This window comes from Lethenteron reissneri, unplaced genomic scaffold (assembly GCF_015708825.2).
Source record: "Lethenteron reissneri isolate LAM-NWPU_2019-01 unplaced genomic scaffold, ASM1570882v1 scaffold_1639, whole genome shotgun sequence".
Taxonomy (NCBI): Eukaryota; Metazoa; Chordata; class Hyperoartia; order Petromyzontiformes; family Petromyzontidae; genus Lethenteron; species Lethenteron reissneri.
Window position 1 is genome coordinate 1,916,808 of NW_026891376.1, and position 14,412 is coordinate 1,931,219.

General features: G+C 44.6%; 1 protein-coding gene across 1 annotated transcript; it reads left to right on the forward strand.

The window, feature by feature from the left end:
• Positions 1–343: 343 nt before the first annotated feature.
• Positions 344–1,517, forward strand: LOC133363057 (tigger transposable element-derived protein 1-like). The gene has a single exon (XM_061582067.1). The coding sequence runs from the start codon at positions 441–443 to the stop codon at positions 1,515–1,517; it is 1,077 nt and encodes a 358-aa protein (XP_061438051.1). The 5' UTR covers positions 344–440.
• Positions 1,518–14,412: the final 12,895 nt, after the last annotated feature.

Consider the following 14,412-nt stretch of genomic DNA (forward strand, 5'->3'; position numbering starts at 1 on the left):
AAGTGCGGAGCAGCAATGAAGGTGACAAGAACAGCAATGCAGGTGACAATGTGCAAAGTGGAAATGCAAGTGACAATGTGCAAAGTGGAAATGCAGGTGACAAGAATGTGCAGCGCAAGCCTGGTGGCAAAAAGAAAGTGCAGAGCAGTAGTAAATGTGACAGCAAGGTTGTGAAGAAAATAACCATTGAGCTGAAGAAAGAAATTGTAGAAAAGCATGACAGTGGTATTCATGTGACTGATCTGGCCTCGGAGTACAAGATGGCAAAGTAAACAATCTCGACTATTTTGAAAAACAAAGCCGCCATCAAAGGAGCTGATGTTGCAAAAGGAGTAACAATGTTAACCAAGCAGAGGACGCAAGTGCTGGAAGAGGTGGAAAAACGTTTGTTGGTGTGGTTGAATGAGAAACAGCTGGCAGGTGATAGCGTTAGTGAAGCTATGATCTGTGAGAAAGCCAGGAAATTGCACAGTGATTTACTGCAAAGAAGCCCCTCTACAAGTGCAGCAAGTGACGAATTTAAAGCCAGTAGGGGGTGGTTTGAAAAATTCCGCAGGAGACGTGGCATCCACAGTGTGATTAGACATGGTGAGGCTTCCAGTTCTGACAAGGCCGCAGCAGAAGCCTACAAGTTAGAATTTGCGGAATTCATGAAGACAGAAGGATACGTCGCTCAACAAGTGTTCAACTGTGATGAAACAGGGCTCTTTTGGAAAAAAATGCCGAACAGAACCTATATCACACAGGAAGAAAAGGCACTACCAGGGCACAAGCCCATGAAGGACAGATTGACCCTTTTGCTGTGTGCCAACGCAAGCGCCGATCTGAAAATTAAACCACTACTGGTGTACCATTCTCAGACCCCTCGTGCATTTAGGGAACAAAATGTGAACAAGGCCAGACTGCCCGTCATGTGGACAGCCAATGCCAAAGCTTGGGTCACAAGGCAATTGTTTATGGAATGGCTGCACGAGGTGTTCGCACCCACCGTCAGAAAATATCTTTCTGATAACCAGCTGCCTGAAAGGTGCCTTCTTCTGATGGACAATGCCCCGGCACACCCTCCAGCCTTGGTGGATGATATGGATGCTGAGTATGACTTCGTCAAGGTAAAGTTCCTCCCCCTCAACACAACACCACTTCTGCAGCCCATGGACCAGCAAGTCATCTGCAACTTCAAGAAGCTGTACACAAAGGCGCTCTTCACTAGGTGTTTTAATGTCACTGAAGAGACGTCCTTGACTTTGAAAGACTTCTGGAAGAAACATTTCAATGTTGTCCACTGCATTAACCTCATTGACAAAGCCTGGGAAGAGGTCACTCCCCGAACCCTAAATTCAGCCTGGAGGAAACTGTGGCCAGAATGTGTCACTGAACGTGAACATGACTTAGAAGGGTCTGATGCAGAGGTAGTGGAGGAAATTGTGTCCATGGGCAAGAGTATGGGTCTGGACGTTGATGGTGCTGATGTGGAAGAGCTTGTTGAGGAACATAGGGAGGAGCTGACCACGGAATAACTTTCTGAACTCCACAGTGAGCAGCAGAAGGCACTTCTTGAGGAGCATTCCACTGAGGAAGAGGAAGAAAGGGAGGAGGTTAGCAGTGATGCCATAAAATCCATTATGCAAAAATGGAATGAGTGTCATGACTTTTTTGAAAAGCACCACCCCAACATAACTGTCACGAACAGAGTGTTAAATCTCATGAATGATAATGTGGTCTCTCATTTCCGGAGGGTTATGCAGCGCAGGAAGAGACAAGTGACATTGGACAGATTTTTCAGCAAAACTGAGCCTGCAACGAGGAGACAAAGGAGAGAGAAAACCCCTGAAGGAGATCCCCCTGATGTCCTTATGGAGGGGGACTCTCCCTCCAAACAATAACCGCCTCCCACCCGCCTTCCTCCATGCCAGAAGTCATCTCAAGCAAGGTTAGTGTTCTCCCTTTATACATTACTATACTGTACAGTACTAATGTGTATTGTAATTTGTTTCATATTTTTGTGCTTCAAAAACCAAAAAAAAAAAGGTCAGAACGGATTAACCGGATTTACATTGAACCCTATGGGAAAATGTGCCTCGGTTCACGACCAATTCGGTTCGCGACCAGAGTCAGTTCACGAATTAAGTTCGTGAACCGAGGTATCACTGTATTTGCGATCTTGTAAGCTGCCAAAGATCACTGGATCTTGATCGTATTGAAGGGAGAAGGTGCCTCCAAACATTGTAATCTCACTCGCCACGACATTGAAGTTGTTCACAAGAAGAAAACTGCTGTCAGGAATCGATCGCGGATCGGACAAATCTCTAACTGTCTCATAGAGTCTATCCGACTCAATCAAAATTGCATTGATTGTGTTGGAGTCCCATTCAGAAGGCGACAGAATAGTTGAACGAATTATTGCGCCAATTGCCATTGCGCAGCACTGCTTGCCTTGCGTTGTAGCCAAACATTGGATTAGCTTGATTCCATTGAGCCCGGATGATTGTCGAGTATTAATTGATCTGAATTCGACTTGGGAGCTTTGCCAGTGGTGCGGGAGGCTGCTGTACCCTGATGAAACTTTCAACATCAAGCTGCGTGGTACTTGTGACATTCTGAACGTCGTGATACAGGTGGTTTTTAGCCTTCAACCGCTTGATTGTATTGCTTATATTGTCACGTGAAACTGTGAACTCGCGTGTTTTGTCGAGGTTCTCCAGAGTTTCGGTGATAACAATCAATCCAGCAGACTCGGGAGAACGAGGAAGCATCGTTGGCAGCTTTTCAGTTACCTCGAAAATGTCTTGTGCAAACAAAACTGCTTGGCCTTTGAATCCATACTGTCCAAAAACGCCATCATATTTGATGATTTTTAAAAAAGGGATGACTCGAGCGAGCAATCGAATCTCCACTTGTGTGAGAACTGCAATCTCCTGAGGAATAACGCCGGGATCAAGATTGTTCCAATATGCTTTAGAAGGATGAGTTGTCTTCTTCGACCTCAGATGCGTCTTACATCGGTGACACAAAAGCAACGAGTTCTTGTTTGAGAGCTCGACGGGAAGATAATCAGGACAGCTGTCATCAAACCTGCAGTTGGCGACTTGATTTTTATAACATCGCTTGTGACATACTTCGCAGATGCAGTCGGCGTAAACACATACTTGTGAATCAAAAGCTTCCGCTGTTGCGTTGATATTTCGTCTTTCTTCATCAGCACGACTTTGTTGATCGAGTCGTGATTCACGATGCGATGGAGATTCGATGCGTCGTCTTTCTTCATCAGCACGACCTTTTTGAGCGAGTCGTGAAGCATGAGACAATGGAGATTCGTTGCATCGTCTTTCTTCATCTGCACGACTTTGCTGAACAAGTCGTGATTCACGATGCGATAACGATTCTTCACGTAGCCGTTACGCAGCGGTGTGAAGTCGCTTCGTGAGTCGTTGTTCTCGGGACGATGGTGATTCTCCACGTTTTCGTTTTGCATCGGTTTTTTTGTCGCTTTGTGATTCGTGAATCATGATGAGATGGCAAATCATTTTGCTTCTTCAATTGACGCTTTTTTTTCTCTTTCACAATTCGGCGTTTCCGTTGCGTCAAAGTCTCACTCTTTCTCTTACTCATGTCTAAAATGATAAGAATGAAGAATTAATGAAATTTGAATCACGTTAGCAACTATGGATTATTATTATACTAGCAGTTTAGGATGGGCTGTCGATTGAACTTACTTGAATGTAAGAGAAATTTTACTTTGATTAACTTTGATTTCGTTGCTCTTGGTCTAGACAGGTCGAGAAGAATTCTAAAAATCCGAATCATTAGTTAAGGCAGATAATTGATTGATAATGAGCGATATTACCTCGTTATTTTTGGAGAATCGAATGACTAGAAGTGATCGTAATTAACTTCTAAAATGTCGATGTTTTGATACGAGATGAGTTTCGATGAATTCTGAAAGACAAAACCAATAAATATACAGAGAATTCATTGAATCCAACGCCGAACAATCTTACCGTTACTAAAAGATATCATTGGATCATGATTGATGTTTGGTGAACATGAAATGTTAAAAGTTGCGCAATAAGACGTAGATCTGGATTGACCAGGCTCTTCTCTCTCAAAATATAAGTCTGGTACAGGAATTTGGACGATGCGTGTGGAATTTATGAATTTAGCTGAAGCAGTAAAACAGAACTAAATATTATAATTATTGAAATTTCATCAATGAAAACCATTATGATGTAATATGACCTTCGATTCACATTTGATCCACAATTCACATAATACTGGCCAAAAATACGACGACGAAACTGAAAATAGAAGTTAGTTTACACTATGAATACACAAGAAAAACTAAAACTCACAAACTCTTCAAGAATGTCTTGTCAATCCAGCATTCCGATGTTACGATGTCCTCTTAAGTTTAACAGATAATTATTACTATGCAGATACCTCTTGACATGCCCCGTATATTCCCGAGGGCACTAGCGTTGACCCGTTTTACCACTTTCAAGAACCTGGCGGCTTCAATTTAACTGCTCTATAAAGTCTCCATTGTGCAGCGTGGGGGCAGGAATATTCATGCCATGTGGTTAGTCAACATTTGCGTCATCATTACCATGGTGACAGTTTTGTGAAGCAAAATCCATCAAATGAGAACGAACTGTAAAACAGCAATACATAAAATAGGCACACGTTTATTGTTGTTTGCTTTCGATTGGTTTACATTACATTCCATGACAGGAGGACCTTGCTGTGTTTTCAGTTTTTTACAAAGAGCAAGACAATAAATTACAGTACGTGTTCAATGGGCCACAACCCAGCCCACATTGGTCTTTGAAACGGGCGGCTAGAGTCCTCTCGTCCTCTGGCTTGAGATGGCTGCCACCTATGGGTCAGATGATTGCCTGCCACCATTAAGCAATTGGTAATTAAATATAAAAATTTTCTCTAAAATGTTGAAAATTTTGGAAATTTGTTTTCACGAAAATAAATTATCACGCACAACGAGTCTGTGTGCAAAATGTCAGCTCGATTGGATAACGGGAAGTGGGTTAAAAAACGACCGAAAGATTTGCACGGTCGTAAGCGCGCAAGCAAGCAAGCAAGCGAACTTAATATAAAGGATTTAACAATACAGCATGAAGGAAAACAGTTTATGGTGTACACTGCTGACGTTTTTAATCACGCAACAATATAGTTACAGTTATGAATTCAGGACAGTGTTTTTACATTAGCGATATTTCAGGCTTCAGGTAAATTGGTTAACTGGTGACGGTGTTTTCTAAATTATAAAAGGTGCGTCTTGCTAGTGACTTCTGAGGAGGTTCATTTAAAAAATGTTAAAGTATGGGTTTGTGTGTGTGATCATCTGGTCCAACACCATGTGAGACTAGGCTCTAAGAAAAGCTGTCTTGGATGTGGACCAATCAATTTCAAGGATAGTGCATACATCATCAGAGTTGTGTTTTGTTTGAATTCCGACCGCAGGTATTGTGGTCTATGCAAACATAACTCCTTGTAAAAAATGTGTCAGTTTTATTGCCAGATAAAAGGGTAAAAAAACCAATTATCATATTTTGCTACTGGCAAAGGAGGTCTCAATGGTGAGGTTTAGAGTCCTTCCAGCAGAGAGCGCCAAGAGTCATCTAGGCAGAGCCTTGGAGCTGATTTCAGTTATATTGAACCTGTCGATACACTTCCTGTTAGAGGCCGACCAAAATTCAGTTTCGGCGCCGAAAGTTGGCAAATGGCCACTTTCGGTATACTTTCGGTTTCGGCCGAAAGTCAATTTTTAACTTTCAGTCTGGTTTCGGTTTCAGCCGAAACTGATATTGACTTTTGGTCGTCAACCGAAGATCTATTTTTAGAATATAACGCTAGTGCTATGTCTATCTCTCCGCATATCGGCCGGTCAGTCGGCGCTACGCAATCCTATGCGATAGGCTGCAAACACACACGTCAGCAGCAGCAGCTTGGGAGAGAGGTTACAGCCGCAACGATGGTCTGCTAATGTCAACAGACGGCAGCCTGCATCTCTGGGTGGAGTCTCTTTGGCGGGACGACAACAAAGTGCCTCTGTTGTCTGTTCCCAGCCGCCTGCCCGCCTTGGCTTGTGTTGCGTTCGCTTCAGTCTACACACGTGTTGATACCTAGATTCGAAGTCTGAGAATATTGATATTCAGTTAGTTAATAGTTCTGTAGCGAATTAGTGATAACGAAATTACGAATCTGAGTGAAGTAGAAATTTTTTGTTAATAAACGGAGCAGTTAATCACCGTGAAGAATGTCGAAACATGCGGTGTGGGATTACTTCACCAAAGTCGATTCTGATCAAAGCAAGGCGCAGCAGCAACCTGCTGGGCGAGAATGTGGAAAACACTGGTATTTCTTAACTACAACATTCGTTTGTTTGGATATAATTACTAAGTAACACCTAAAGATTTGATATTTAGCGACTCTTACTGCAGGCTCTAAATGATTAGTCCTAGATTTATTTTTTATTAAAGTAACATTGCATCATGACATATTTCATAAATCTTGTGTTCGATAACTTCGGTTATATACCTCTCTGTTTCGGTCTCGGCCGAAAGTCAATATTTAACTTCCGGTCTGGTTTCAGTTTCGGCCAAAACCAGAAATTCAGTTTCGGTCAGCCTCTACTTCCTGTATCAAAATGTTTCAGGCAGTGATACAGGAAGTGTATTGGACAGTTCAGTGTTTGCAAAAGAACCAAGAATATTTTATTCCTGCAGTCACGAAAGTTAAGTAAATATTGAACCGCCTCTACGGGGAGGGTTTCCACATAATCATAACATATTTTAACAAACTCCGAGACAAGATAGCTTATCCGATCGAGTCACTAACATTTCTCAAGAGATGCCGCGACTCTAAGGTAATACCGACCTCATTCACATTGATCTCTGCTGCTGTCACACCTTCCAATGCCAAACGAATTTTGTTCAGAGCTAGCTTGGCCCTGATCTCTGAGAAAATTAGACTGCTCCATGCTGAACTAGACCATGTAGACCAGACACTCTTGAAATCAAACTTAACATTGATGGAAAAAAATGGATACATCTGATTGGGAACATGTAGATAACATGACCGCTTCATCAGCTGCTACAATGTCAACCAGGGGCGGTTTCTTCATTAGGGCGATTGGGCGACGCACCACCAAAGTGTGAAAGGGACTTTTTCAATCACATTCACAATCTCATTCAACCACAGAGTTACGCTAGCCGTCACTGTGCCTCTGGATATAGTCCAATCAGCGTCATGTCACGTTCTGTGGAGTACCGCCTCTTTTTGAGCGATTTCACTCTGGCTGAGAATCGCCCAGAGTGTTCCAATAGACTTACATTCAAAGATGTTTTTTTTCGAACTGCAGGCACTGCAATGCATTCTCTATGGGTTCCGTGAGGGCTCGCACTAACGTGCTTACGTCATCATACGTATCCTTAACTTGTGCAGCGATTGGTGGGAACAAACATACACTATTAAAAATCTTTAAGATTAAGTGACAAATAATATTTGAAAACAATTTTGAATTTGAACAACAAGAAAAAATGAAACACTACTTTAATATCTTTATCAAATGTGATTAAAAAAATAAAAATATAAAATAGAACGAGAGCGAGAGAGGCTGTTGGGACATCTCGCGAGTTGAGGCCAGTTGAACTTGAACAACGTCATGGCGAACGCAGTTAATTCTATCGTGTCATTAAAAGAAATACCATTCAGCCGTCGTAGTAATCAGGGTAAATTGTCAATTAAAGAGTTAAGACCAAATTAAAAAATAAAACAAGCATCTACAAAGGGCGGGAAATCATATTATAGAGGATTCTCGAAGAACTGGTACGAGCGAATAAAATGGATAGCAGGTTTGCGAAGTAGCTAATGCTTTATTCTGCTACCCCTGCATTCTCTTCCATCCCGAGAACGGGACGGACATCGCATGGACAACTACAGGTGTCACCGATATGCATCATCTCTCGGAGAAGGTGAAAAAGCATGAAACGGCTAAGATGCATATGGACAGTTGCCTAAAATTGGCTGCTTTCGGGACGGTCAATATTGCTACACAGTTGGACGACAGTTACCGGATAGCTGTACGTCGTCACAATGACGAGGTTAGTAAGAACCGCCACATTCTAGGCCGTCTTATCGACTGTGTGAAGTTTTGTGGCCTGTTCGAATTAGCATTGAGGGGTAAAGATGAGAGCGAAGGCTCAAGCCATGCTGGCATTTTTCGTGGACTGGTCAACTTGGTAGCATCGCTAGACGAGGTGTTTGAGGAGCACTTGAAAACTGCCACAGTCTTTAAAGGTACATCAAAGACTGTACAAAATGAGCTGTTGGATTGCATGCTATCAGTCATCAGGGAGCATATAATGGATGAGGTGAAGTCAGCTAGATTCGTAGCAATTCAAGCAGATGAGACTACTGACGTTTCTACACAGACTCAATTAGTGCTTGTGTTCAGATACATTGACACGGACCATGCTGTGCAAGAACGTTTCTATGAGTTCATCCCTATCTTGAATACAACAGCCGAGTCTGATTGCCAGTGTTATTCTGGAGAGGCTGAACAGTCTTTTCACTGATGACAAAGCTAAACTCATCGCGCAAGCATACGACGGGGCAAGTGTGATGAGGGGAGAGCGGGCTGGTGTGCAGCAAAAGGTGCGTGAACATTATGAAAATGCACATTATGTGCATTGCTATGCACACCAGCTGAATTTGATCATGCAGCAAGCTACATCTCAAACTCCAGCAGTTAGAGTATTCTTTTCTGATCTGGAGTGGCATTACCAGCTTTTTTACCCGGTCACCAAAACGCACTACTATTCTCGACGAGATTGTTGCACGAAGGCTGCCAAGAGCCTCATCCACAAGATGGAACTTTAATAGCAGAATCGTGAACACTGTATACGAGAACCTAGATGACCTTATAGAGTGTTTCAGATCTATTGCGACTGACAGCTCATTTGATAGCAACACGGTGAGGGAGGCATCTGGCTTCCTGAGGATGCTGCAAGATGAAGACTTTCAGTTTTTTCTGCATCTGTTTCATCAAATCATGCCTCGCGTTGACGTGATGTACCAGCAGCTGCAGAAGAAGAACATTGATGCAGTCTTCATCAAAAAAGCCCTCCAGAACTTCACAATGAAAGTGCAGTCCATCAGGTAAGATCATATAATATTGTTCATACCTTCTCAATATAGGACCATGTCATTTACAAATGTATGCTATATGGTAACAAGATTTAGACTTAAAAGTGGGGAACTAATTTAATCATCTGCATCTTTGGAAATTGTAATTACCTTGTCTGTAACAAAGTTTAGCCAGTAATTTTTATATCTTTTGAGCTATTCTCAGAAAATATATCTAAAACAGACTATTTGTGTTGCTTCTGTTTTTCTAAGACATGAATAAGTATTGTCAATGACATGAGATTATTCATAAAATATGTTTTAGTCATAAAAACACTGTTGATCTATCTGTGTTCAGGGACCAGAGCTCATTTCAGGACAGGAGCAAGTAGCAACAGGAACAACAAGATCTAGGAGGGACTTGGGAGAAGAAGACAAGCAGAGGCTGTCTAAAGAGGTATTTATTGCTGACCATTTAAATACTCGAGTGTTGCAAAATCTCACTTTGTTTTTACAATCAGTTTAGGAAAGGATGGTAGCAGTCTTTTTTACTCCTAGCATTGTACTTTGAAATTTGTACATTCCATTCGAACACCAACACAATCTGTATCCTACACGTCAACGATTCAGTCAACAAAATTATTTGTCGCCACCTAGTGGAATCTTTAATAAAAGAAACTGAGTGGATTGAAAATACATTTACTGGTCAAAAACCCTTGTCAAACTCCATTTGAGCTTGAACATTGGTAAAATGTTAATTAACGTAATAACACATACACACACAAATCATCACTGTCAGACTAAAGCCTTGTATGTCCAAAACTGTTACTTTTCAGGAAACGAAAATAATTTCCAAGCTCTTTTAATGCTTTTCATTGGTTAAATATTAGTAAAACACATTGACAGATGTAAAGGGTGACCAATAGCATAAATTTTTGAAAAAATATGGAGATATAAAATATGGATTCTGCCTGATACATTGTTGCTGTCGGGATGGAAACCTTGTATCTCCATATTTATATTATAATAAATAATTTATTTTATAACTAAAATAAATGTATTTATTTTGTCAGGTCTGCAACACAATCTTGGTCCACACCAAAGAAAGGTTCTCCTTTACCGAGCACCTTGTAAGTGCCACGCTGCTACAAAGAGAGATGTTTCAAAAGGTCGATGTGGGTGTTCCAAGATGGCGACAGAGCCGCAGCTGGCTGCAGTCCCGGATCGCTCTCACAGTTTATCAACCGTAACCACACCTCGTACCTTACCCACATCCTTCTTCACTCACCACCACTCTTCTTACTCATCTTCCATTACATTTTTCATATAATTTATTTCGTTTCATTATTTTCATTATTACTTTGGCGTCGCCCGAGTTTTGGGTGGCGGCCGATCCCTGCACCCAAACCCGCCCGCCTCCGTGTTCACTGTACACGCCTCTTCCGGCGCTACAACAGCCGACAAATGCCGTTTACTGCAGTGCCACACAACTCGCCTTAACTGCCGCATCGTACAGCTGTTGGGCAATGCGAGTAAACGAGGCCTGTTGCTTCGACTCACAAAGCTGGAGGACGCTGGCTGTATTGTTCATGCGGCGCGGCTTAACATCCGCCCCGGGCACGGTTTCTGCCAGCAACGTCCTCACGAGGCACCTCTTCCGGTACCATCAGCGACTGTGAGCTTGGCGTGCCCCAGCATCGCCAGCAAGTGGGAGATCTACGTGCTCCGTCCAACGTTCACCACCATCAGCGAGTGGGAACGCCAAGCAGACTGTCATCTCCTCAACACGAGAGAGTTGGCTTGCCCGCTGCCCAGCACCACCAGTGAGCGGGAGCTCTGCGAGATTCGTCCACCCTGCTGCATCACCTGCGAGCTGGAGCACAGCGCGTGGTCAGCTAATCCACTGGACTTCGTGTTCTTCTGGCTGCTCCATTGTACGCCCCGCCTGCGTGGTTCTGTACGCCCGTGTACGCCCTCAACGAGTGTTTACACGGGCGTGTTTGCATCCGCTACGTACGGGGAAGTGCTTGCTGACAGCGTGGAGCTTGGACAACGACACCTCGACTTGCTGCTCAGGGCAGCAGAGCCGCTGATTGGAGTCCACCCGAATCAGGGCCCCTTCATCCGCACCATCGTTGCAGCACGCGCTGATATAATAGGGCTACGACATGCACCATCTCTTCATCATCTGCACCTGCAACCCGCGCTCCTGAGGACGCTCTCTGTCCTCGGGCTTCTCCGAGGCCAACGTCGGAGACTGCATCGGCACCGTGGTTGCAGAGGTGGTAGGGGCCGCCGTTCACAGGTCGACCTCGAACCAGCCAACTCCTCTATTCCTTCGACGCCTCACCTGCACGGATCTTCACATCTACCTTCACACATCCGCCTCGGCCTGCTCAACGCACGCTCCATCACCAATAAATCAGCCCTGATTCACGACACCATCTCGGACCACCACATCGACCTTTTGCTCATCACTGAGACCTGGTGCAGGCAAGACTCCCCGCCAGCTATCTCTCTGGAAGTTGCGCCCCCAGGATACAAGGTTCTACATAAATCTCGCGCAACTAACCAGCGGGGTGGTGGCTTAGCGGTCGTTTACAATGCTCACTTGAAAATTAAAGAGCTCCATCTGCCAATGGCTCAGGCCACATTCGAGGTCCAGTTTGTATCCCTTACTACTAACGAGTGCTTTTCCATCATTTCCATCTATCGCCCTCCAGATGGCAGCATCAACACCTTCTTAAATGAGCTTTCGGAATTCCTATATCTGATTCCTAACCCATCTCACAGGCTCGTGCTTACAGGCGACTTCAATTGCCCCGGCAATACCCCAGCCTCCATCGATAGTCACCTTGAGTCAACTTTGGCCTGCCATAACCTGGTCATCACAAACTCAGGCCCCACCAGAGCTTCGTCAACAAACGTTGAGAGCATGCTCGACCTGGTTCTGGAACCTAACCAGCACCGACGCATCACTGCACTGGGAGTTTTCCAAACTGGTTACTCCGACCACCGCCTCATACTTTCTTCCCAAGCCAATCACCATCAAATTCACCCGCAACTTGCGTAATTTCAAGGGTATCGCATTTCCTGCTTTTCGTCACCTCCTTGCAAACTCGCTTTCAATGTTATCCCCATCATCGGATCCAACCGTCTGCGCTCTCCGATTCCAAAGAACACAGGATGAGATGTTACTATCCTTTGTGCAAGCACTTCCAAGAGTTCATGAACAGTGAGCCTGGTGAAATTTGGGGAGCGCATTGTCAGTAGTGACCCTTTGGTTCCGAGGGTGTTTCGGCCTTTCATACTATACACCCTCCCCAAAGGCGGCCAGCGACAGGGTGATCAATCCTACGCTTGCGTCCCATTCCCAATTAGTCATAGGAGTTGCCTTGTTGTTGATAGCCAACATCCCATGGGACTATGCATGGCAGGGGCGTCCTCCTCCCTGAGTCAAGCATTGTTGACTGCATACCTCCTGGCCCTCTCACTTTGGGGCCCAGCTGGGGTCTTTCCTCTTCATCCAGAGCCACTGACTGCTGCCTTCTGCCGCCTCCAACTAGAAGCTGACATGAGGGCAGCGCTGGACAAACTAGCTCCATTAAAATCACGAACCGCTAGACAGTCTTCCCACGACACTCACTGGCTCTCAAGAGATGCCATCATTCCTAAGTGAACCAGGAGGCGCCTTGAACGTATCTAATCCCGCAGTGGTCTACCTGCTGATCGACTTGCTTACAGAGTCGCCTGCAGGAAAACTAACAAACTGATCCTTGTCTCACGTTCCTCCCACATTGAGGAACGCATCAAAAAAGCAACCGGAAACCCGCGCATTCTATGGAAAACCCTCAAAGATCTTCTCGATCCTGGTAGCACCATGGTCCCTCACCTTAGCGATCCCCTTGCCTCACTGAAACTAGCTAACCTATTTTAATACTTACTTCAACAACAAGCTAATCGCCGTCGCAAACTCGTGCACGTCTACTGACACATTGCACCATTGTACCCCGCTCATGGTACCTAAAATTGTAAGCACTAACCCAGACACTCTTCTAACTATGCTCAAGCCTGTGTCTACAAAATACGTTTTCGCTTTAATTGAATCACTTCATTTGAAGTCATCTCCACTCGACGTGCTCCCAGGTTCCTTGTTCAAGCAATGTGCTCCGGAACTCGCCATCATGATCATGAACATCGCAAATGCCTCCTTCTCTTCGGGGTGTTTTCCGTCCAACCTCAAATCTGGCCTGGTTTCTCCCTTGTTAAAGAAACTAAATCTAGATCCGGATGACCCATCTAGTTATCGTCCCATCACTAACCTCTCGAACCTTTCTAAACTCCTTGAACGACTAGCCCTCGCCCAGCTACAACCACACGTCACCTCCTCCGCAAACTACTGCTGCTTCCAGTCAGCTTACCGTCAAAACTACTCCACAGAAACAGCACTCACTGGAGTGCTCGATGACATTTTAACGATCATTGATTCCGGCTCAACTGTTGCACTTGTAAGTCTGGACATTTCGTCAGCCTTCGACACCATCAACCATTCGCTCCTTACTTCCCTCCTGAAATCCGACTTCGGTATATGCGGCTCAGCACTCAAGTGGATAGCTTCGTACCTTTCTGACCGGCAATCTTCAGTCAGGGTGGGCATGTCCACATTGCCTGAAACAACAGCATTATGCGGGGTTCCCCAGGGCTCTGTTCTAGGTCCCCTGCTCTTCGCAGCATACACTTCCCCGATCGGCCGGCTCATTGCAAGCTTCGGTGTTAAGCACCACTTATATGCGGATGACACGATTCTATTCACCGCCATCGATTCTAGCAATGCATCTAGATTCGAGAGGCTCTCGGAATGTATCACCGCCGTGCAACAATGGTTCACTGCACACAACCTAGCCCTTAATCCAAAAAAGTCAGTGGCCATCATGTTAGGTACCAAGCAACGTCTCAATTCAGCAGCACTCCCCACACACATACACATCTTCAGTCACAGCATCAAGTTCACCGACCACTTCAGCTACCTCGGTGTCATCCTAGATTCAACTTTATCCTTCGACCGTCAAACCAACCATATCATCAGCTCATGTAACTTTCACCTGAAGGCTCTTAGACACATACGTCCTCTCATCTCTAATGAAATTGCCAACACTTTGGCATGTTGCATAGTTGGGTCTCGCCTTGACTATTGCAACTCCGTCCTTGTCCGGACCTCCGCTGGCAACCTAAAGAAGCTTCAAAGACTACAAAATAACCTAGCACGCGTCG